At 28.8% G+C, this 22,963-nt stretch overlaps 2 protein-coding genes and 1 non-coding gene across 6 annotated transcripts; 1 reads left to right on the plus strand and 2 right to left on the minus strand.

Moving 5' to 3' along the window:
- Positions 1-156: 156 nt before the first annotated feature.
- Positions 157-20,401, minus strand: LOC103568516 (helicase domino). Of its 2 annotated transcripts, none has more exons than XM_014441100.2 (14): positions 20,027-20,401; positions 17,379-17,599; positions 16,474-17,134; positions 15,159-15,433; positions 14,693-15,019; positions 14,207-14,417; positions 13,660-14,106; positions 13,121-13,443; positions 12,169-12,846; positions 10,774-11,097; positions 9,255-9,654; positions 8,741-8,998; positions 6,620-8,340; positions 157-4,233 (listed from the first exon to the last, which is right to left on the minus strand). In XM_014441100.2, the coding sequence occupies exons 2-14, from the start codon at positions 17,586-17,588 to the stop codon at positions 1,003-1,005; spliced, it is 9,066 nt and encodes a 3,021-aa protein (XP_014296586.1). In that variant the 5' UTR covers positions 17,589-17,599; positions 20,027-20,401; the 3' UTR covers positions 157-1,002. The 2 variants fall into 2 exon arrangements, with proteins under 2 accessions (XP_014296586.1, XP_014296585.1); XM_014441099.2 differs by lacking the exon at positions 20,027-20,401 and adding an exon at positions 18,362-18,821.
- LOC128667391 (small nucleolar RNA SNORA26) lies at positions 11,937-12,057 on the minus strand. Its single transcript, XR_008403363.1, has one exon. It is a non-coding gene; the product is annotated as a small nucleolar RNA SNORA26 (small nucleolar RNA).
- LOC103568505 (DNA repair protein RAD51 homolog 4) lies at positions 19,911-22,889 on the plus strand. 3 transcript variants are annotated; one of them, XM_008545406.2, is made up of 5 exons: positions 19,911-20,014; positions 20,716-20,866; positions 21,287-21,396; positions 21,477-21,687; positions 22,371-22,889. In XM_008545406.2, exons 2-5 carry the CDS (start codon positions 20,723-20,725, stop codon positions 22,854-22,856), a joined length of 951 nt encoding a protein of 316 aa, XP_008543628.1. In that variant the 5' UTR covers positions 19,911-20,014; positions 20,716-20,722; the 3' UTR covers positions 22,857-22,889. The 3 variants fall into 3 exon arrangements, with proteins under 3 accessions (XP_008543628.1, XP_008543630.1, XP_008543629.1); XM_008545408.3 differs by lacking the exon at positions 19,911-20,014 and adding an exon at positions 20,355-20,439; XM_008545407.2 differs by lacking the exon at positions 19,911-20,014 and adding an exon at positions 20,575-20,653.
- The last annotated feature ends 74 nt before the right edge of the window (positions 22,890-22,963 follow it).

Consider the following 22,963-nt stretch of genomic DNA (forward strand, 5'->3'; position numbering starts at 1 on the left):
GACTTAATTATTATTTTATCGCGTTACATTTAATAAATATATATACATATACATAAACGCACGTATATATATATATGTTCATTCATGTATATATATATATATATATATATATATATATATATATATATATATATATATATATATATATATATATATATATATATATATATATCTTAACACTCGACAAATTACACGTTTTAATTCTATACGTTAATTATCTTAATCCCTAAAAACGTTTATATATATTTATATATATATTCATATTTATATAATTATTATTTCACATTGAACGACGTCGCAGTCGTGTACAGAAGAGATGATAGAGAGACAGAAGCACATATAAAACTCTTTGAGAGTTTTATTATTAAATTAGAAAACATTTATCAATAAAAGAAAAAATAAACAAGAAAAAAAACAAACTGTCAAATCAATTAAAAAATATTAACAATTATAAACAATATCAATAATTACGTATAATAATAACAGAGTATAGCGTCTTGATTATATTGAAAATATATTTTTTTTAAACCTATGTTTTTTTTTTTATTATATAATACAGTCATGAGTCTCGCGGATATCACGAAAAATATAAATTATATTTCCATTATTACTTCTTTTTTTATTTTTATTCTCTTATCATTATCATTTTCTCAGTTAATTTTCTTTTTACTCCTCCGTTCATTTTATACAATAACGTCACCAGACGCAGCAATTAATTATAATAAAAAAACCAGTACAAATTAATTAATCAATTAATTAATCAATCAATAATTTTTACCGAGTACGGAATATTTTATTGCCGTCTCAATTTATTGTTCATAATTATTTAAGTATTATCATTATTATTATTATTAATATTTACAAAATTCACATTAAAGATTAGGCAAGATAAGATGAAGCAATTGATAAAAAAAAAGCTTTAAAAAAAATAATAATTCAATAATAATTGTTATGAATGATTTAAATATTAATGAAATTTTTAAAAAATGATAATTTAATATTTCAAGAAATTTGACGATTAATTTTATCAACAGGTGTAAGTTTAATTATTTTTTTATTAGGCCCTAATTCATCATCATTGTCTGCTGTTGTATCTAAAATTTGTATATCATTATATTTATTTTTTAAATTTGACTTAATAAGTCTTTGTGATCTTTTTATAATATTTTTATTACGCAATCTTTTATCTCTCGATTCAGTGTCATTTTCAGATTCGCTATCATCATGGATAACTATTGTCTCAATAGGTGATGATGATGACGGCAATGATGACGATGTTGATGATGATAATAATAATTTAGAACTACTTCTGGATCTCATTTTAATCCCGATAGGTTCATCAATACAAATAACTTCACAATCACGTTTATCATCATTTTTTTTAATTGCGGAATTAACAGGACTCGTTTTATTATGATTAATACGCGAATGAGTATCTAGTGTTATCATAGCAACAACTTTAGCTGTTCTCTGAGGTTTTTCATTGTCAATATTAATTAACGTAACATTATCATTTTCACTGTGGGTAAAATTATCATTATTTACGGCATTACCATTTGAATCAGTATCAACAGATTCTTTTTTTCCTGATATATTATCAGCAAGTGGTGATGATACTGGTAGTGGTGGTGATGGTGTACGCGTACCGGTATGTGTAAGTGAATGTACATCTGTTTCATTTTTATCTAAACAAGTTGACGTACGACGTGTTGATTTATTATTGCTTTTATTTATTAAATTGCTTTGTGAATTAAAATTTGATGAATAAATAATTTGATCCGCTGATCTTGTAATACGTAATGATGATTTTTTAGGTACTGGTGTATCTGGTCTTCTTTTTTGACTACTGGGAAATATATTAACAGTATCACTGGATTTTAATTTATTAGAATCTGGTATAATTGCTGATGATGTTGATACTTTGGGCAACGAATTGCCGCGTGTTTTACGATTTATTTGAGTTGGTAACAAGAACCCGTTGTCCATAGCACCTTTTGAACGTGTTGTAGGTCTTTCTGCCGAAGATGAATGCTCTTTTATAAGAACAATCGGTGAATCTAGTACTCCTGATGAACGAGTTACGCGCGATGACGAAGCATCAATTTGCGATGATTTTGGTACTGGTAATTTTAATTTTATGTCTGATAGAATCAACATTGGACTTTTGCAACCGTCATTTCTTTTTTCGTCCACGGACTCTTGTAATGACTCCGAGTCGGATGATTTTTTAATCACTTTTTTTTCTAAATTTTTTCGTAACTTTTTCGACTCAACGTCATTGGAAACAGGAGCTAGAGGTTCTGTAAAAGGTGAATTAGCTTTAGATCTTCGTGTTGAAATACGTGGAAAAGGTGTGTCCGGTCGAGTTATTTTTAATCGTAACGTTAAATTAGAATTTGATGAAGCTTCAGTATTTTTTTCCTCAGAATTAATTGATTTTAAATCAGTTGACTCGACAGGAGGTAAAATAGTCGCTTCAATTGGCACAGATTCATCAAGTAAAATATTTTCAACACAAACTTTTGGCCATTCATCATTTTCTAATTGATTTTTTCCAACTTCCTCAATACCATCAATTGACTCTTGTTTTATTTCTTTAGCTTCGGCGTCTGTATTACTACTCAAATCCGGATTTTTATGCTGTAATTTCGCAGCACGTCGAGTACGACTACTCAAAGGAGCACTACTTATTAAAGATGATCTTGTTCGTGTTTTTCTTAAAATAATACTTTCTATTTTAGGCTCAGCATTAACATCCGTACAAGAAGAATCTGCTGAAGAATCATCACCTGATTTATCTTTATTACTTATAATACAATATTCAACATCTAGTGCAGATTCATTTAAATTCGTAGGCGACGTACTATCAATTACATTATTCGGTGACCCAACATTAACATCTAAATTTTCCGTGTCTTCATTGTTAATATTGTCTGTTTTAAATTGTTCAGTTTTATGAGATCGTGTTACGTGATTAGCATCAGTATCCATTTCTTCGTTTTTACCTGTTAAATCATCACAAGATTGAGGTATTTTTTTAATATTATTACTACGATTTAAACGAGTCCGTTTATTTTCATTTAAATTTTCAACTTCGTCAACTTTATCACCATTATCATCTTCAGTTTTATTACCATCAGTTTTTAATGATTCACCGCACAATGACGTACTAAAATTTGTTTTATTTGACTGCTCTAATTCTGAATGTTCTTGTTTTTCTTCATGATCATCATTGTCGTCACTACATGCAGAAATATCCATTGAATCCGTAACCTGAGGGCTTTTATCATCAATTGTTTCTTCATTCTTTTCCTCATCATTAACACTAAGACTAGCTGATGATAAATCATCACATTTAACTTGATCAACTAAAACTGAACATTTATCATCTGTATTATTACCATTCTCATTATCATTATCATGATCTTGATCTTGATCTGTAATCGACAAATCTTTATTGTTATCATTATTTGTATTTTTATCATTACTATCACGTTTATTACGTTTACGCCAATGCATATCTTTATAACTACGTTTAACAACCGGTAAAATGGGACTTACATCTAATGTCCATAAATTTATTTTAACGTTACCACGAGATCTTGTACGCGGACTATTGAGATCAAGATGATTTTTACGCATTTTCATTTTTTTAGGTCGACCTGGACGACGTTTGCTATTATCATATTTACTTGCATTTAAATCATCGTCATCTTCATTCTCGTTATCACCATCACCGTCATCATCATCATCATCGTCGTCGTCACCATCATCATCATCATCACCTATCTCATCATCCTGACTCTCTTGACTGGACTCTTCCTCATCAGAATTATCTTCAGCAAGATCTTCTTGAGACTCCGACTCACTATTAGTCGAAGACTCAGAATCACTTACTGAAGATTCACGTGCACTTCTACTACGTCTACGTGAACTACGTCTACTCGGCGCGACCTGACTTTGTTTTTTATTACTATTACCTACTCTCTTAGAATTACTTGTATTATTAACCTGATTCTGAGCATCCTCGCGGCTAAATGTCAATGGTTTATCGTCATCATCAGCCATCCTCATACGACGTTCTTCTTCTTCACGTAATGCGCGTAGTCGATCTAATTCCCATTCTTTTTTCTGTTGTTCCAATTCACGTTCCGCTGCAGCCAATTGAGCTGCTGAAAATGTACCTTCTGTTTCTTCAACAAATTTCATTGCATAACGTTCAACTGGTGTTAACTAAAACAAAAAATAATACGTACATTAATAAATTAATGTAATTTAAATTAATAAAATACTACAGAATCAAGAGTGACCGAATTAAAAAGAAAGTTAGAAAAAAAAGTTACTGGATAATAATTGTATTTATTAGTAAATTAATACCCATAAAAAAAACGCAATAACTAAAAAGAACCGGTTAACAAAAAATATTTTTATTTCACGTTAAGTAAAAGACCCTCAGCCGGATCAGTATCATCAGTCGCTCACTTCAACTGATTAATAATGTGTTTTTATAATTCTTGTAAAATAAAAGTTCAAATAAAAAAGTTATCATTGTTAAATATTTGTTTGTGAATCTAAATATAGCATAATGTAACGTATCAAAGTATTTTTTAATTTATTATAAATTTTAATTAAGTGACTGTTTTCAAAATAGCGTTCAGTTGAACATTTTTTACCTCAGGGCATTCTTAGACAATACCCTCCAATTTCAATGGCATATTTCACACCAAGGAAAAAAAAATAATCACTGACCTCAAACTATCATAACCATAAAAAAATTTTATCAATGAAAAAAAAAAAAGTAAAAGCATTAATTAAAAAAAGGACAACGTAGTTACAATTCCACCGAGATATAGATTTTTAAAGAAAATTACTTACAGTTGTTATCAATTAAGAGTTAAACAAAATTTTGTAAGTATATTTTAGCCCACTAAATATAACATTTCTAATGATAATATTGACATGAAGATTGTACTGAAATTTATTTAAAAAAAAACTTCGTTTAACTCTTAAGCGATAATAACTGTAAGTAATTTTTAAAAAAATCTTTATATTAACGAAATTTAAACTGCGTTGTCTTGTTTTCAATTATTACTTAAACGTTCTTTTTATTAATTGATCATATTTTAATACTGTAATGACAGTTCAAGGTCATTAAATATTTAAAAAAAAATAGGTGGGGGGGGGGGGAATATTGTTTGAAAATGTCCTTAACATTCGTTTTATTAAATTTATAGGTAAGGTTAAATTCTGTAATAATCGTTATAATTATATATTTTTCAATACATGTATTTTTAATTTGTGAAAATTGAATAAAGTAACATATTTTATAAATTATTCTACAAATCAATAAATTTATCAAAGTTCAATTGATATTATTTTTGAGCGAGTATAGCCATGTGTTAATCGAGTCATGGAAACCACAACTTTTAGGGCCAGTTTTTCAAACCCGATTTATTTTTAATCCGGGTTTAAATTATCATTACTGATTTATCTATATATTATTAATGGATTAGATATACTAGCACTATTAATTTAAACCCAGATAAAAACAAACCCGGTTTGAAAAACTGGCATTTAGTGGGCGATTATAGATACACTCAACGAACTAATTTTAAAAAAATGTTGAAAAATCCAAAAGTGCACACCTCAATCGCTCATTTTATTTTTAATCGTTACTTTTCTTTTATAATATCAATTTATTTTGTTTAATTATAAATTTTTATTCAATTTTTAAATTATTAATATGATTGTTTTTTATTTATTTTCAGTTTAATTTTTTTTTTTTTTATGAAATTTTTTTTTTAAATATCCCGCCTTTTTGTCTTAGATGTTTTTTTTTTTTTTTTTTTTTTTCAATCCTACTATTAGGCTAGCACTGCTGCCAGTAGTTAATAGGAAGAAAAAAGGGAAAAAAAAATAGGAATAGTTTAAAAAAATTGCAGCTCAATTATTCGTGAATTACAAGTCTTCAAGTTTTTATTAATTACAATTAAACCAAATAGAATAGAATAGTGATTAACGAAAGGGTTCTTGTAGTCACCAAACCAACGTTAATAAAAAAGAAATAGCTTTGTTAGCCGTTTTATTCGTCAGTTATCGTGATCACAAGAAATCTGTTGACATCAGGGCTCCCCTCAACTAGATTATTTATTTTAAAATCAACATATTAAAGAATCAACTTCATGTTCTATTCTAATTAATCCTCAATTAATTTTCTATATGATGATATAAGTTTCGACCTATTTTAATATACTTTAAAAAGTGTAGAGATGATTGAAAGTGAGTGAGGTACCCGAAAAAAATCGAGCGTCAATAAAACACACTCAGCGCTTTCACGCCTGAGATATTCAATTAATAATAATTAATTATCAACATTGTTCTTGAAATCAAAATTTTATTTCAATATTTAAAACTACAAAATATATCTATAAAAAAAAAATCATTTTTCATTTCATTTAAAATTTTTTTGACTAGACAATTGTATAAAAAAACTGTATTGAAGGCATTTTTTAATTGATGCTGATTGTAATGCTAAAACATTTTTATTATTCCAATCTGTTATTTTTATAAATTTTACCAATGAATAAATAAATAAACAATAATAGTAATAAAATATTACCTGTGAAATTAAATTTTGAACTTCTTGTTCAGCTTTACTAATTTGTGTGTCCTCACGATCAGCATCATCCAACGGAATATTTTCATCGAACTCAGCAAGATCGGCAACAGCTTCAGCTTTAGCAGTTTTAGCAGCCAATACATCAAGATCTTCTTCAGCAGCAGCAAGTGCACTTTCTAAGGCACCCATTGCTACTTTTTCTTCAACAATTGGCGTCGTTACATTACTATTACTATTACCATTACCACTATTACTATTATTACTACTACAACTAGAGGACACGTCTTTCAGCAATAATTTTTCACGATCTTTATTTTGTTCAACGATTTCAGCCATACGTGCCGACGCATCATTTTCAGTCTGATCAATATTAAAGAGATCCTGTATTGTCGAGCTCTTGAAATAAGCAGTAGTAAAATTACCCCCTTCAATAGCAAGATCACCAAGTAATCTCTTTTGATTGGCCTTTTTAAGAATATTTTCTTCAACAGTCTTTTCACTAACAAGCCGATAAATATGAACATCACGAGTCTGTCCAATCCTATGACAACGATCTTGTGCCTGAGCGTCCATTGTTGGATTCCAATCACTGTCATAAAATATAACTGTATCAGCACCAGTAAGATTAACACCAACACCACCCGATCTTGTTGATAATATAAAACAAAATATACGTTTATCTCCATTAAATCTTTCCATAAGAAATTGACGTTGGTCAACTTTTGTTGTACCGTCTAATCTTAAATAAATATGACCATGGTAATTTAAAAATGCCTCAAGTACGTCCAACATTCTTGTCATTTGCGTAAATATAAGGACACGATGACTACCACTTTTTAATTTTCTTAATAAACGATCGAGTGATTGTAATTTACCACAATCATATTGTATAAGACGTGGATCAGGAAATTGTGTCATCATTGCACTATTTATTGGATGAAGTATCGCACATTTAGGTGTTATCCGTCGCTGTAATACCATTTGCATACGTTGATGTTGCCATAATTTACATGGAGGTGGATGTGAAACATGAAAACGCGGTACTGGTGCACGTACTGCTGGTACATAACAAACAAAACGTTCAAATACTTCTTTTAATTCTTCGACTATTTGTTCTGTTGATTTAATCGCCTGGGCCAGAGCTTCCGTATGAGAAAAATATTGACGACGGGTTCGTGCTGGTTGTTTAACATTTTTACAATTTAACCAGCCATTGTGCCATTGACAACCAGACGCAGGTCTATCAATTCTCAATGCTGTAAAAAGATCCTCGCCGTACAAAGGACAAGCCGCACATTTACGTTCATTTATATTGGCTAATGTACTTAATTTAGCTTGACGTCGTTGTCGTCGATCTTCTTCAAGTTGTGATAAATAAAAATCTGATTTAGGGCTTTCTTTACGTTTTTTAATTATTTCTTTTTGCTGAGTCGTTGTACCATTGGCATTATTACCACTGCCAGCACCAGTTACACCAGCAGTTGCTGATACACTGGTACCACCTCTTGTTACTATTCCACGTATCTGTGGCTGTGATGGTGATGCCATTGCTGATGCTACGCTGGTAGAAACATTTAATGGCGGTACTCGCATTACAGGTCGACCGCCAACTGTATTTGCTGATGTTGTCACAACACCACCGACTACTTTTGTTACTGGCGTAAATTTTGGCGATAGGACAGTAAGTCGTTGACCACTTGATGTCATCACAGGAAAAGAAACTAAAAAAAAAAAAATATAAATTTATATTCTTTGTTTTATTTTTTTGTAATTTTTTAAAATCGCGATAGGTCATATTACTTAACTTCAAAACATAATATTTAAAACATCAATTAAAATAATATTTAAAACATCAATTAAAATAATTTTTTTAGCAGAAAATTAAATAATTATTACTCGATTAAAAAGCAAAATAAAAATGCAGTCACTCTGAATCGGGAGTATTTACACAATTTATTTTTTGATAAAATTAAATAAAATCATTTTCCATTAAAAATTAATAGACAATAAATCAATAATTTAATTTTCACACGAATGTTATGAACGAAAAAATAAATAATTTTAAACTAAATTAATCGTATTCATTAAATGTTAGTAAAATAACCAAATTAAATTAATTACCTGCATTTGTTGACTGTTGATTGGAATGAAGAATAATATGCCGACCGGTAGACGTCTGTACTAATTGAGCAAAACTTGACATGGGTATCCTCTGTACAGAGTCTCCTTGTTTAAATGTAACGGTTTGCGTTAATCTCTGTAAGCCATCGCGGATATTTGGACTGCTAACGGCTATTTTCTGAGCATTTATCGTTGCCGTAGTACCCGTTACTGGTGTTGTTGTTTGAGAATTGTGCGCTATCGTAGCCATTGGTATCGCTACATTAAAAAAAAAAAATTTTATTTAATTAAATTTAAATTTAAACTTTTACAATTTGAATCATGATAAAAATTAAAAAAAAATTCAAATTGTTCTCCCGGTTCTAGAATGTACATAATATGAATTAAAAATGAACAGGCTGGCCAAGGAATTTATTATAGCACCATTGCAAAGGCAGATTGTACGTGTGATACAACCACCGATCGATGATGCATTAATTTATAAGTATAATTAATAGTTAAATTATTATTATACCTTTAACATTTCCTTGATGTTGAACAAGTTGAACGTAACCTTGTAATTGTTGTCCACCAGCAACACGTAATGTAACACCTTGTCCAGGAGTTTGATTATTAATTGTTTTAATTAATGGGGAAGTACCAACACGCGGTGTTGGTAAAATACCAGTAAAACTTTTTATTTTTGCTTGAGCTACTTGCTGAGGTGTTACTGATGGAGGTTTAACTTGATTTGACAGTCTTACAGTTATTTTTATTTTACCAGCTGGACAACGTGGTGGTGGCGGTGGCTGACTATCTATTTCTTCAATTAATTTACGAGGTGTTTGTAAACGACGTATTCTGTGTGACACAAATGCTGTTATTGTACGTTCTATTTTCAATAGATTTAAATTTAAAATAGCCAAATCAATGTGCTGAAAATAAAATAATAAAATTTTAAAACTATTGATCATTTTTTATATTTATTATATTTTTTAGTAAATTGAGTGGCAAGATTTAACAAGACGACTTTAGACAAGGGTCAAGTCGAGAGGGCTCGAGACGAAAGCAAAGGCTGACATTACTCGGGCTGAAAGCGTGTTTTATTCCGTCCCACACACTGGGCATATTCAGAAAAATACTCTGGGGATTGATAAATATTTATCCAGGTGGTCATGAAGCGTAAAGCCACGTGGTTTAATTAAAACCAGAGGAACAAGAGAATACCTGATACTGCATTTACCTTCTCCACAGTTTACAAACGCTTTATATTATAGTTATGTCAAATTGTTACTCTGGTTTAACCAGATATTTGTAAACGCAGAAGTTGCATCTTTCTCTTCCAGGGTGAGTTTCTGAACATGACCTACATTTTTCATGATTACTTGCATTCTTACTGAAAGTTTTAATGCCTGGAGTCGGTCATAACAGACTAATTTCTGACTAATAACGAGGTAGAAAAATAATGCTGCATAAAAAAAAGAATTCCTCGGCGCAAAGAATTTATACTCGCTCTTAAAAATTTTCGCATTATTTGATGACAAGAAAAAAAAATTATAAATTGAAGAGAAAAAAAAAATCTTAAGACAAAAAACAATTTCTAGCGGCAAAAAATTTTTTCTAGTTCGAAAAAAATATTTGTCTTCAATTCATAATGCAAAATATTTCTAACGTCAAGGTATCCTTTGTTTTCTGTGTGTATTTTAAATATCCAAATTTTAGTAATTAAACCATTTTTTTTATTGAAATTCATATTATTTATTTTAATTTTCCAAAGACAAATGTCAGATTGGTTGGTAATTAGAATGATATGAATATTTAGAGGTTTACAATAACCAAATTCAATCACGACAGGAATTGGAATCAAGCCAAAAACTAATGAGCTTGTTCCTTAGGGAGCGAACTGATCAGTTTCTGTTTACTAAACCACATTGATCTAAAATTGGCTTGTTTCGACTAGCAAAAAAGGGATTAAAACTAGCAGATTTAATGCAGGTAATATGAAAAAATTGATTTGCATTTTTTAAAATTAAAAACAAAAAAAATCAAATTACCTTGAATGGATCATAATCAAGTGCACTCCATACTAATGAAGCTGTAATAAAGTCAATAGCTTCCATTTGAAATGGTGACACCGTCGGTCTTACTTCAAATAAATTTGGATGATTACATACTTTACGTAATTGCATCAATACATTGATGACACTCAATAAATTACCACTAGCCAAAGTTTCACGAGTTTTAGCACGTGACATAAAGTCATCGTATAAAAATCTTTGACGTTTTGATAAACGACACATTATTACGTGTTCGTATTTCTTTGGTAATTGTTTTTCTACTTCGGTTTTCAATCTTCGGAGTAAAAATGGACGTAAAACCTATAAAAAAAAAAAATAAATAAATAACTTTAGATTTATAATTTCTTAAAAAAAAAAAAAAAAAAAAAAAAAAAAAAAAAAAACATTTCCAATGAATTAAGAGACCCGATATCTTATGTTAGCTATCACAAAATACTTTTAAAATCATGAAATAAATTTGCGGAAAAAGTTATCAATGTAATCAACATTACATTTAAATGTACCGCGTGATTGATATTAAAGATTATGATAAAAACTTTAAACGGCGATCACAGAGTGTATTCTTCAATGTATGTACTGAATCACGCTTTGTATATTTCAACATTAATAAATTTATTTTTCAAGTTAGTTAATTGTAAACAAATCAATAAAATTATTCATGTGTGCTTAAAAAATTTAAATAGATAAATTATCTTTTTACTTTGATTATTAATGAAAAAATAATTTATCTAGTATAAATTCTTCTCATTAGCACGTAATTTATTTTATTTTACTTTGAATGAAAATCGTAAATGCTCTAGCTTTAGTTAACCGTAGCAATGGCGTGAATTTATTAAAATTTTGAATTTTTATTGTTTACTTCTCAATAAAAATAAAAAGTTATTATTATTAGTTAGAGTTTGGTTTTAAATATTAAAATTCGAATAGATTTCAAATTTTCAAATGTTTGAAAGCTGTGTTTTGTATCAACAGAATTATAAACAAATGTCTATGTGCGTGTGCGTGACATTTATGAATTTTTCTAGTGAGAAATGGAAAAAAAAAATTGAAATAATTTAGCTAAAACTAGAGCATTCGAAAATTAGATGTTGAGTCTCTTATCTTTATCGAATAAAATAATAACTTATTTTTAAAAATTAAATTGTAACTCCAGACAGGATTCGCATAACGTAAAAAATTCCACTTATCCGTTACACGAGTTTTAATGGAGATTAAATTAATATTTCGCTGATTTATAAATAAAGACCAATCAAGATATTATTAAATCAAGCAGGTTGTCGGCAGCGAATGACCATTTATTTAAATAAATAAATAAATATAAAAAAAAAAATTAAAGAACTTAAAATTTAATATTACTTAGTACGTACAAACCTTATGAAGTCGACGTATAATATTTTCGTTGTATTCACTATTTCCTTCAATCATACCAGTAACGGGATTACTAAACCATTCTTTAAATTCACGATGTGATTGAAATACATTGGGCATAAGAAAGTGCATCAGTGACCAAAGTTCCATGAGATTATTTTGTAATGGTGTACCGGTTAGCAATAAACGTCTTTGTGTTTGAAAATTTAATAATAATTGCCATCGTTGTGATTTAAAATTTTTAATATTTTGAGCTTCGTCTAAAATTAAATATTTCCACTTTTTCCGACGGAAACTTTGATGATCTTGAATAACAAGTTTATAAGATGTAATACATATATGAAAAGCATTTGGTTTTGTCCAACCGGTTCTCTTTTGTTTACGCTCTTTTTGTGTACCATAGTAAGTGAGAATTTTAAAACCCGGACACCATTTTTTACATTCCATTTCCCAATTTAACATCACAGATGTAGGTACTATTATTAAATGAGGACCCCAATTGCCCTTTTCACAAGCAAGATGTGCTAACAATGCTATTGTTTGAATTGTTTTACCAAGACCCATTTCATCAGCTAATATTCCATTTAATTTTCGTTCGTACATTGTTACAAGCCAATCAAGACCAATGTGTTGATATTCACGGAGCGAATGTTTCAAAAGAAACGGAATTTTCGTCACAACCTTTAAGAAAAACAATAATTTTCATTAATTTATCATAAACTATTAGTTATCAATTTATAATTTATAATGAAAATAAATTTCAATTAAAAGAAAAAAATTGTCTGACTCTTTTGCGCAATAAATTATTTAATTTATTACATGGGAAAGCATTCACGTTTAATCTACCTTCCGTGAAATAATGAGAAGCCATAAAAAATGCTAATCATTTTGGAGTGAAGGTATAAAAAAAAGGAGAAAAAAAAATTAAGGCGTTGAAAGCTATGGAATTACTTACACTTGTTGTTAGTAGTGTATTTCCTTTGGGTTGAATACTTTCAGCTAAGGCGGCAACATCATCCATTTCATTGTGCGCCTCAGAGTGTGACTCATTGGCATTTTTACTCGACGATTTATCATCTAAATCTTCTAACAACGATTTCAGACCAATATCCATTTCCTCATCACCATCATCACTCTGACTTTGTGAATCTTCATCATCTTCTTTAGCTTCATCCTCACTTTCATTTTCACTCTCTGATTTTTCTTCAGCTTCAACTTCAGCCTCGGCCTCGGCTTCAGCTTCGGCCTCACCTTCTTCATCATCATCCTTATCAGATTCTACAACAAATAAAATAATTCATTTAATAATTTCTTATTTCAATAAAAAAATTTAAAAAATATGTTTTATAAATTAAACTCTCAGATAAATGCCTCGGTAATTTCACGTTATGGGGTCGAGTTTGAATGGATGCTCACCCCATCAAGTTCGGTAAGAGTATCATCATTGAGAAAATATAAATAAATAACAACTCAAATAAATACTTAAAAACGTACCGTGTTCACTTTCTTCATCGACATCCATAGTAGCTGGCATACTTCCATACTTGGCCATCAATTCATCAATAGACATTTCATTTTCGGCTTTAAGATCGTCCAACTCTTGCCGATGATCTACACTATTACCTTCAGCCTCTTCCTGTTCCATAATTGTATTTTCATCATCTGAAGATTCTTCTGAAGCAACGGTAAATTCAGCATCACCGTCCGTATTATTTTCTTGTGCCTCTTCAACATTAATCGAATCTTCTGGAGGCGGAGACAAACCTTTATCTCTCTCTTTAAGATAGTTTGGCGGTAATTCCTTTAGTAAATCTTCTAAAGGTATTTCAGATTCTTTTTTAAGTAACTCAACTTCCTCTTTGTGATTTGATTTCATCTCCTCCTCAGCTTTTGCTATCGTTTCTTCGTCATCTTCTGAACTTTGATTTGGCTCAAACTCATCTTAAGAATTATAGAATAATTTAATTTTTATCTCTTGTTATCAAGATTAATTTTAAAAAAAGAAGAAAAAATATTAATTATTATTTTAATATTTATTTACCATCTGAATGTTGTTTTTCTGCGGGTACGGGTGATGCTATTCTCGAACTATTTTTCGAAGCTGAAATACTCGTGGTACCTTCAGTTTTATTTAATCCTTCTGTTAACCACGTGGAATATTTTTCAGTTTGGCCAACAATAAAGTTCAGTTGCTGATCCAGTACTTTTTTTCTTTTTTCGTCCAGTCTCGTCTGCTGTTTGAACTCCACGAGCTGTTTTTTTTTTTAGATCAAAAATAAAATATAATTTAATAAAAAGTAAAACAATAAAAATATAAATGCGACCCGATAAAAATATATTAAATTGATATCTTTGAAATTACTGTATCTAAAAAATCTTAAACTGAATCACGTGATCCAGTTGGAGTTGTCTTATTTAGAAAGTTTATGTTCCCACAATGAGCACACAAATTAAGTAATTAAGTACATAAATTGCCGGCTTAAGTATGTGGGGTAATAAATAAATATTTTAAAAATAAGTTACATACTTTTTCAACATTAGCCCAAAAAGTTTTTATTTCTTTAGCAATAAATCCAGCCATTTTTTTCAACTTCAATTCTTGTAATTTTTCGGCTTTTTGAGCCTGCGCTTCTTTTTCCAAAAAATGTTTTTGTACCATTCTAGCACATTTTTTAGCCGCAGCTTTTTTCCATTTACGCTCCTGCGCAAAATCAGCAGCTAGCCATACCATTTCTTCCAGCAGATAATCCCAGTGTGCTTTTGTTCTCCCTGGCTCTTGTACTTTTGGTAATCGTTTTTCCGACCAAAGGCCCTCGCGCTGTAGTTCCGTTATTCTTTGCATTACATAAGCTTCCTATAATACCACAAAGACACCCATGAGATTAATTAAACTTTCGTTTAATTATTTTTAAATAATAAATCACAATGCAAAGTTAACAAAACCCAACGAGTAAATTATTTAATAAAATAAAATATAATAAATTAATTATTACTTGTTTAGCTTTCTCTGCAATTTGCTCCTGGTTATTTTGAATATCACATGAAGACGGAGCATTTGCAGATAATTTAAAAAGTTTAACAACGGGTTGAGCGGATGAAGTTGGAGTTGATGTTGAAGTTGCGGTAGTGGTAGCTGTCGGAGTGGTTGCTACCGCTGTTGTCATTGATACCATTGTTTTTACGCAAGTTGAGGCCGCAGGCTGTTTACTTAACGTATTTGCAGAAGGATTTGCAGTCACAACTGCTGAAGGTTTTGATGAATCTGGAACTAAATTTCAACCTACAGTTATCAAAATACAAATTTCTCATAAATTCATTTGCTACAATGCTGTACATGAAATTAAATAAATAAATATATATACATATATATTTAGCAAATTAATTATATAATTTAAAAAAATGTAACGAGATTTTCCCTTAGATCTTGCGAGTTTAAATCCCTCAAGATCTTACACATGCTCGATATTAATATCCCCACGATCATATTGACTAATCCAGTTTTAAAAATACTGAACCAGTGGTTTTCACGTGGGTATTTATTTATTTGGTTTTTTTTTTTTTTATATATATTTTTTCTATTGAAACACACAAAATAACTGACTGATAGCAAACAAAACACACATTTATATGTCTACATTACAATGAATACACGATAAGCATAAAAAATGTTATGTTAAATATTGAATAAATTTAAATAAATCATGCCAGGATGCGTTGATGCCAAAAAAACTATATACTAAATAAAGAAACGATAAAATAAATCGAGATATTGAAATTCTTCCATCTTAATCATCAGCACATAAATCATGACGACAAAAAAAAATATATACTTGCACGTATACACATAAATTTATATATGTATATATTTAAGAATATACGATCAATGTACAAAAACAGTCTAAGGAAAAGTCGTCTAGTAACATCGAATGACTGCGCTAATGGTAATCACCTATAATGAATGTGGGTGCTATAGTAGACGTGGGTGAAGGGTGAACGGTCACTGATGGAGATTGAATTGCTGCTCGGATGGCAAATACCATTCCATGTCGGCCCCCTTGAGGCCTACCTGGTATCTGTCCTACTACGCAAATCAATTTTATTGGTGCATAGATTTTATTTTTATTATTGCTGTTAATTTTTTTTTACAGTCAGGGTTCACTAATTACAGACTTGTGCTTAAATTACAAGAGATAACCGGAGGCTAGGGTTAAAGATTGTGTACGATATTAAAGAATTAGTAGTACTAAGAAGTGAAGTAAAAAAAAAAAAAAATATATTTATACATACATGTATTCAAATTATATATACCTTGCTGACTAAGTTGTGCAACAGCAGCTGGTAGAGTTGTGGAGACTGCAACGGGAGTAACACCGACACCAGCAATCTTCACTTCTCCCCCTTGGCTTGTTGAAATCGTGTTTGAAGTGGGCATAGTCGTTACTGATGACACCGCGATGTCTGCAATTGCTGGCAACGGAGCAGTAAGATCTTCATTTTCATCGTCAGGATCTAAACGATGCTGACGTAGAAATTGAAGATATGATGACGTAGCCGGCTTCTTTTTCCACGCTTGAAAGTCCATAATATTACCACCAGCATGAAGAAAATAAAGTTCCGACGCATTTTCCGTGTACTTTTCACGAATAGCGCGCATTCTCTTGATCTTGTGCTCCATAATACGTCGACGATAACCATTGGCATCATCAAGCATCGTCGGTTTTTCCGCAGCATCAGTAAGTTTAAGTTTTTTAGCTGGTGGCGATGATGTTATTTGAGACGTTGGCGTAAGAAACATATTTCCCAATGTCGTTCTGACGAGTTTCGGTGATGTTGCGAGTACAACTTTCGTCGTATTCTGCCGATTGGGTGACCCCAAAGGCGAACCACTTGCCGTCGACATATTGCTGATATTAACAATACGTGTGACTTGTTGTAATCCAGCTGTTGTCGTCGCACCACTTGGTAGGACCTATTAATCACAATTATCATTCATTAATAATCAGTAATTTATATCATTCATTATCAAAACAAATCATTTATTTAAATAATTTTTATCAGATAAATGCCTCGGTAACAGCATAAATAGAAAAGATTTGAATGGATATCAATTCTTCAGGTTCGGTAGAATGTCATCATTAAATTATACTTTTAACTTATTAAATAAAAAAAAAAAAAATTTTAATTAAAATAGTGGTAGGTCAAGAAATAGTTACCTGAGTAAGGCCAGGAACTTGAGACGTGATGACAAATTGTTGTCCAGCTCCTGTTGTGAGGACATTGAGACCTTGACTTGCCAATACTTGCTGCAAATTAATTGTTTGCTGTTGCTGCTGAGTTCCACTGCTAGAACTGCTGCTTCCCCCATTGTTATTTCCACCCCCAGTGAGGGGCGGCAAAGTTGGCACGCCCTGCTTATCACTCATTACACATGACACTGTAACAACACATAAATAAAAATAAAATTACACATTAAATAAAATTAATTATCAATTTAATAACAGTAGTAATAATAATTAATAATTGACAAGTCTATAGATTAATCAATACGATTTAATTGGTTAGAGTTTATTGTGTTGTTTGAATAAAAAAAAATTAAATAAATATAAACAAAAATAATTAACACGTTTTTATAACCTAGTGTTCATGATTGCTAATAATAATAAAAATAATAAAAAAAGTAAGTGTCCGTAAAGTCTCGGAATACTTCGTTTAATTGATTGGCCGAAATAGCGCCGAAATCAAAATCCGTAATATGAACAATCATTATGTACAGTAATAAATTAATTTTTTAAGTATTAAATAATGACTAATTATATAATAAATTAAATATTATTCAATTTATTAAAACCCATAGATTAATGTAAACAACTTAAATAATCATGTCATTATTTAAATGAGTAAAAAAAAAAATAAGACAATGAGCTCTTACCGCTACCTAAGTCTGAGATAAAAAAAAAATTTTTCTTTTTTTTTTTTTTTTTTTTTTAATTAAATAAATTAAAATTTAAAAAATAATGCGAAACGACAATAAATATTAGTGAAACTAAATATAAAAATAAATACAGAGTTATAATAATTATTTTGTTGAATTAAAAAAAAATTTATTTCGTTGCAAGCCTCGCCTCGACTCGACACGATACAAAGGAAATTTAATGTCCGCCATATTGGCGTTGACTGATTTTAAGGGCGGACTTACCATTATTTAATCACAAAATTACGGTACGTAAATACGGCATCCACATAAATAAACCGCACAATTGTTTAAAGCAATTGTAATTAATTAATTAGGTACCTCACGTAATGTTTAGTACATTAGATATATCTAATATTTTACGATACATTTTAGTTAGACTTTATCAAGGACGTACAGCACACTTCTAAACATGGCGACGGTTCCCGACAATATTTCACGAGCTAACACACAACCAGGCCCACGATCCTCGCTCGGGTTCGCTTGCTCGCTTGCCTACTACTCAAAACTTTGCTTATACAAGCCATTCCTAGATGGCATTTCTGTTCCCTTCACTTGCAATCCTCGTATTCCATTGGTTTAAATTATACTCCAATTTGGCAACGTGGCGAAAATACTACACTCTCATTGGTTTATTTTTATACACATTTTACTTATTGCTAATATCATTTCCGGTTTTACTGGTCAAATCAGCGTCTTTTTACTAACGTACAAAATTCCGGGTAAAACGTTTTTTTTTTTTTACAACTCACGAATCAATACGACTGTTTACTATCAATTTAGTAAATTCAATTATCAAAGTGATGATTATTTTGAGTAATTTGAAAATTATTTTCATGATTATTGATTTTTTAAAAATGATGCTTTAATTTTTGAGTTCAGAAAATTTTTAAAACTCATCCGACAGAAGATTGAGCAATTATTTTTTTTAAATTAATTTTTAAATTAAAATCACATGAATTATTTGCTTTATATTTATTCATATTTATGAATAAAAATATGTAATTAAGATAATTTTAGGTATTTAAATATTTATATTACTGAAAACAGCAAACATGTGATCATTTTTTATGTTTACTATATTATATTTAATTTATTTATCATGTAACGGAGTATTCTTGTCTAGTAATTTCACTATCAAATCATATTTAAATCGAGTAGCTTTAAATACTTGAATATTAAAATTTTTTAAACAAGTAATTTTAAATATATGATTCTGCAGTTAGTCGACAACGAAAAATTTTCGGAGTTTTTTAAACAAATTAATTACAAAAATTTAAAATATGCACATGTAGGAAATTTAACAAACTACAGGTTCAATTTTCTTGAATATTTTTTTTTTTCTTTTTCCATAATTTATCGTTTTAACAAAAATTAAAAAATTACAAGACGTCGGCTAACTTCAATATCATTTAAATATTAAAATTTTATAAACAAGTAATTTTAATGATGAAATTATATATTTTAATCAATAATATTTTTCCAAATACTGATAATTAAAATTATTTGAAATAAATTTTTAATCCCAACGTGCACGAAAATTTTACTTGAAAAACAATTTATGACAAATCCATTATTTAATAAGTAATCGTTCAAAATAATTGATATATTATCACATGAAAATAATTGTTTAACAATTATAAATTCAACTAGTGTAATATTTAAAAGATAAATGAGTAATTACAAGTATGAAATCAATATTTATTGAACGTGATAGCTCGCGCGCAAAAAAAAATTTACAGAAATTCAACATGGCGACCACGTGGTGATCATGCGTTACGAATACTAATTAAATATATATATATATATATATATATATATATATATATGTATATTTTTTTTTTCTCCAAGTTTCAATAAAATAAAATATTAAATCAAGTAAGCACTTACCTTATTAAGAAACTCTTTTTATAAATTATCAAATCGCGATGGATTAAATAATTATTTGATTATCTATTTACAGCGAGTACTTTATTGTACGAAAATATTTTATCAAATGTAATAATAAAATTATACATATATATCTCTCTATATATATGTTCTATCCGTTATCAAACGGCTTGTTAAGATTTTCAATATATGAGGTCGATTCAATAAAATTGAGCACGAGTACCTTACGTTTCACTTTCATATTATAGTTTAATTTAAAACACGTGTTTCTAAAACTATGAAAAGTTAAATATCAAATATTAAATTCCATTTTATAAGAATTTATTTATTTAAATAAACTACTTGAGATCCTAATTATCCAACATCTACTGTTACTCTGCCCGGTTGACCAACTCCGTTCTGTTAACTATCTAGTAATTATTATTTCCGTAACTACAGATATATATACTACTTGTTATGTCGTTTTACCACGTATAAATGTCAATACTTTATATATATACACACAATGTACCTACATACATTTACTATACTTGTATATGTATGTATCTATATGTATAAATGTTAGTAAATGACGGAAATCATTTGAACGGCGCATCATCTGGATACTCAATATTTCTATTGATTAGCGTAGTTATCGTTGATAAAAATTTAAAATTTTATTACTCATAATTAATTAATTTTTTTTTTAGATCGACGATGGCGAGATTAACTCCAAAGATGTTTTCATTATTAAATGAAGATCATATTTATAAATTACATAATAAAAAAATATTTACAGTACTTGATTTTGTATCTGAAGATTTAGAAAAATTAAAAAATATTACTGAGTTACCTGTTTTAGTAAGTTTTATTTCTTTAGATAAAGATTTTTTTTTAAATGATTTTTGTCCACGATATTTAATAACAATGATATTTGATTAACCGGACTTTAGACAATGAAATACATTAATTATTAAATAATTGATGAGACTGCAAAGTTGTACAGATGGAAAATAAAAATTTATTTACTTATTTATTATTATTAGGAAGGACATAATAATTACTGACCACTTATTCTTAATTATCGATCAATAAATAGGAATTAAAAATTAAAAAATGAACTATTTTTACTTATTTAATAACTTAGTAAAATATTTGGAATCGTTTCATTTTTTAATTCAAATAAATTTCAAATATTTGAATTTTCACTTAAATATTTATTTATAAAAAATAATAATTATTATTAAAGTTAATTAATAAATTAATTTATTTAAATTACAGTCTATTGAAAACATAAGAAAAGAAATAGCTGAAAGATTTAGTGGAATTGATAAAGATCCATTGATATTATTAGAACAGCAACGACAATTTATTTCAACTGGTATAAAAAAGTAAATAATTAATTTAAGAATGTTTTTTTTTTATTAATCACAGTAAAATGAAATTAACTTACTATTTTTGTTAATTGCAGTCTCGATGATTTATTGAGCGGTGGCTTATATGCATGTAGAATATATGAAATATGTGGAAAATCATCATCAGGAAAAACACAATTATGTATAACATTAGCTGCAAATATTGCTATCAATTCATCATCAGATATCCATTACATTGATACTAAAAAAGATTTTTCAGCAACAAGATTACAAAGCATTTTGGAAGCAAAAAAATTATCTGATGAGGTATTTATTAAATTTGTTTATTTAATAATAATATAATAATAACAATAATAATAATAACGAGCAACCTACAGTCACTACATGAATGTACGAGTATTACTACAAAATTTATTAAATATGATTTGAATTTAATTATTTATTAAAATCTCTACCCGAGAAAAAATTTTTATATATAACTATATATGATTATATTTAGCCATTTATATATATATATATAATTATATATAATCGAGTTATATATAATTTTATATGATAATATATTAAAATTTTTTCTCGGGTTTCTAAAATTAACTCTAGAATTTTTTGTTTATTTTTATTATCATTGAAATTTAATGAGAAAAATTTAATCATTAACTCGCAAACTTATTGATTTCGATGATTGTATAATCATAGGACAGAATAATTAAAATATTTATTTACTTCAAACAAATAAAAACGATCGTCTTTTTTTCCCGCGTAATTTAAATGTAATTCGAATGAAAGATATACATTAATTTATCTCGATACTTGGCAATAAAAAAAGAGTTCAAACCATAACAAGGCACAAATTCAAGTCAAGACTTTTTCAATGATACTAATTTGAATAACTAATTCTATCATATAAATATGGCTGGAACAAAATTTTCCTTATTCTCTTATTAATACTATAGATAATAATTTATTTTAAATTATTTTTTGGTGTTCAGGTAATTGGCGGTGCAATGGAGCGAGTAAAAGTAACAAGTTTAAAAAATATAACTGAATTATTAACAGTCTTGCATAATTTTTCATCATCATTTAAAGCAAACAATGATAAAGATAAACCAAAGTTGATAATAATTGATTCTTTGCCTGTTATTTTTTCAATGTTGGAAGAAAATACTGAAAATTTTGGTTCATTAAATTATTTAGCAAACGTATGCCGTAATTTGGTTACTGAATGTTGTTTATCAATTGTTACTGTTAATTTATTACGAGTATGGCGTGACAACGACGATTTAAGAGAGCTAAGTGCTGATGATCCAATGGACTTAGTACCTCATCTTGGTAAATATTGGATCAATATTCCTAACACACGATTATTTATTGATAAACAAGATAATGAAACTAGAGAAATCAAAGTATTACAAAGCATTGATTTAGAAGTTAATTCTAGTGTTCAAGTCACTGTTGATGATACTGGATTTATTTGAATTATTATTTCTATTAAACAAATAAATAATTAAATTTCATTACTGAATGATAAATTATTTAAAATAAGCTTAGATAAAAATAAGTTAAATATTTAAATTTAAATTTG

The sequence above is a fragment of the Microplitis demolitor genome, chromosome 2, assembly GCF_026212275.2.
Source record: "Microplitis demolitor isolate Queensland-Clemson2020A chromosome 2, iyMicDemo2.1a, whole genome shotgun sequence".
Taxonomy (NCBI): domain Eukaryota; kingdom Metazoa; phylum Arthropoda; class Insecta; order Hymenoptera; family Braconidae; genus Microplitis; species Microplitis demolitor.

Coding starts and splice junctions, on each gene's coding strand:
- LOC103568516 (XM_014441100.2), bottom strand. CDS start 17,588: ATGAGTGATAAGCAGGGCGTGCCAACTTTGCCGCCCCTCACTGGGGGT. Junction 11,098..12,168: donor TTATACGTCGACTTCATAAG/GTTTGTACGTAC, acceptor TTTTTTTTATAG/GTTTTACGTCCATTTTTACT. Junction 8,999..9,254: donor ACATCAAGGAAATGTTAAAG/GTATAATAATAA, acceptor TTTTTAATGTAG/CGATACCAATGGCTACGATA.
- LOC103568505 (XM_008545406.2), top strand. CDS start 20,723: ATGGCGAGATTAACTCCAAAGATGTTTTCATTATTAAATGAAGATCAT. Junction 20,867..21,286: donor TTACTGAGTTACCTGTTTTA/GTAAGTTTTATT, acceptor TTTAAATTACAG/TCTATTGAAAACATAAGAAA. Junction 21,688..22,370: donor CAAAAAAATTATCTGATGAG/GTATTTATTAAA, acceptor TTTGGTGTTCAG/GTAATTGGCGGTGCAATGGA.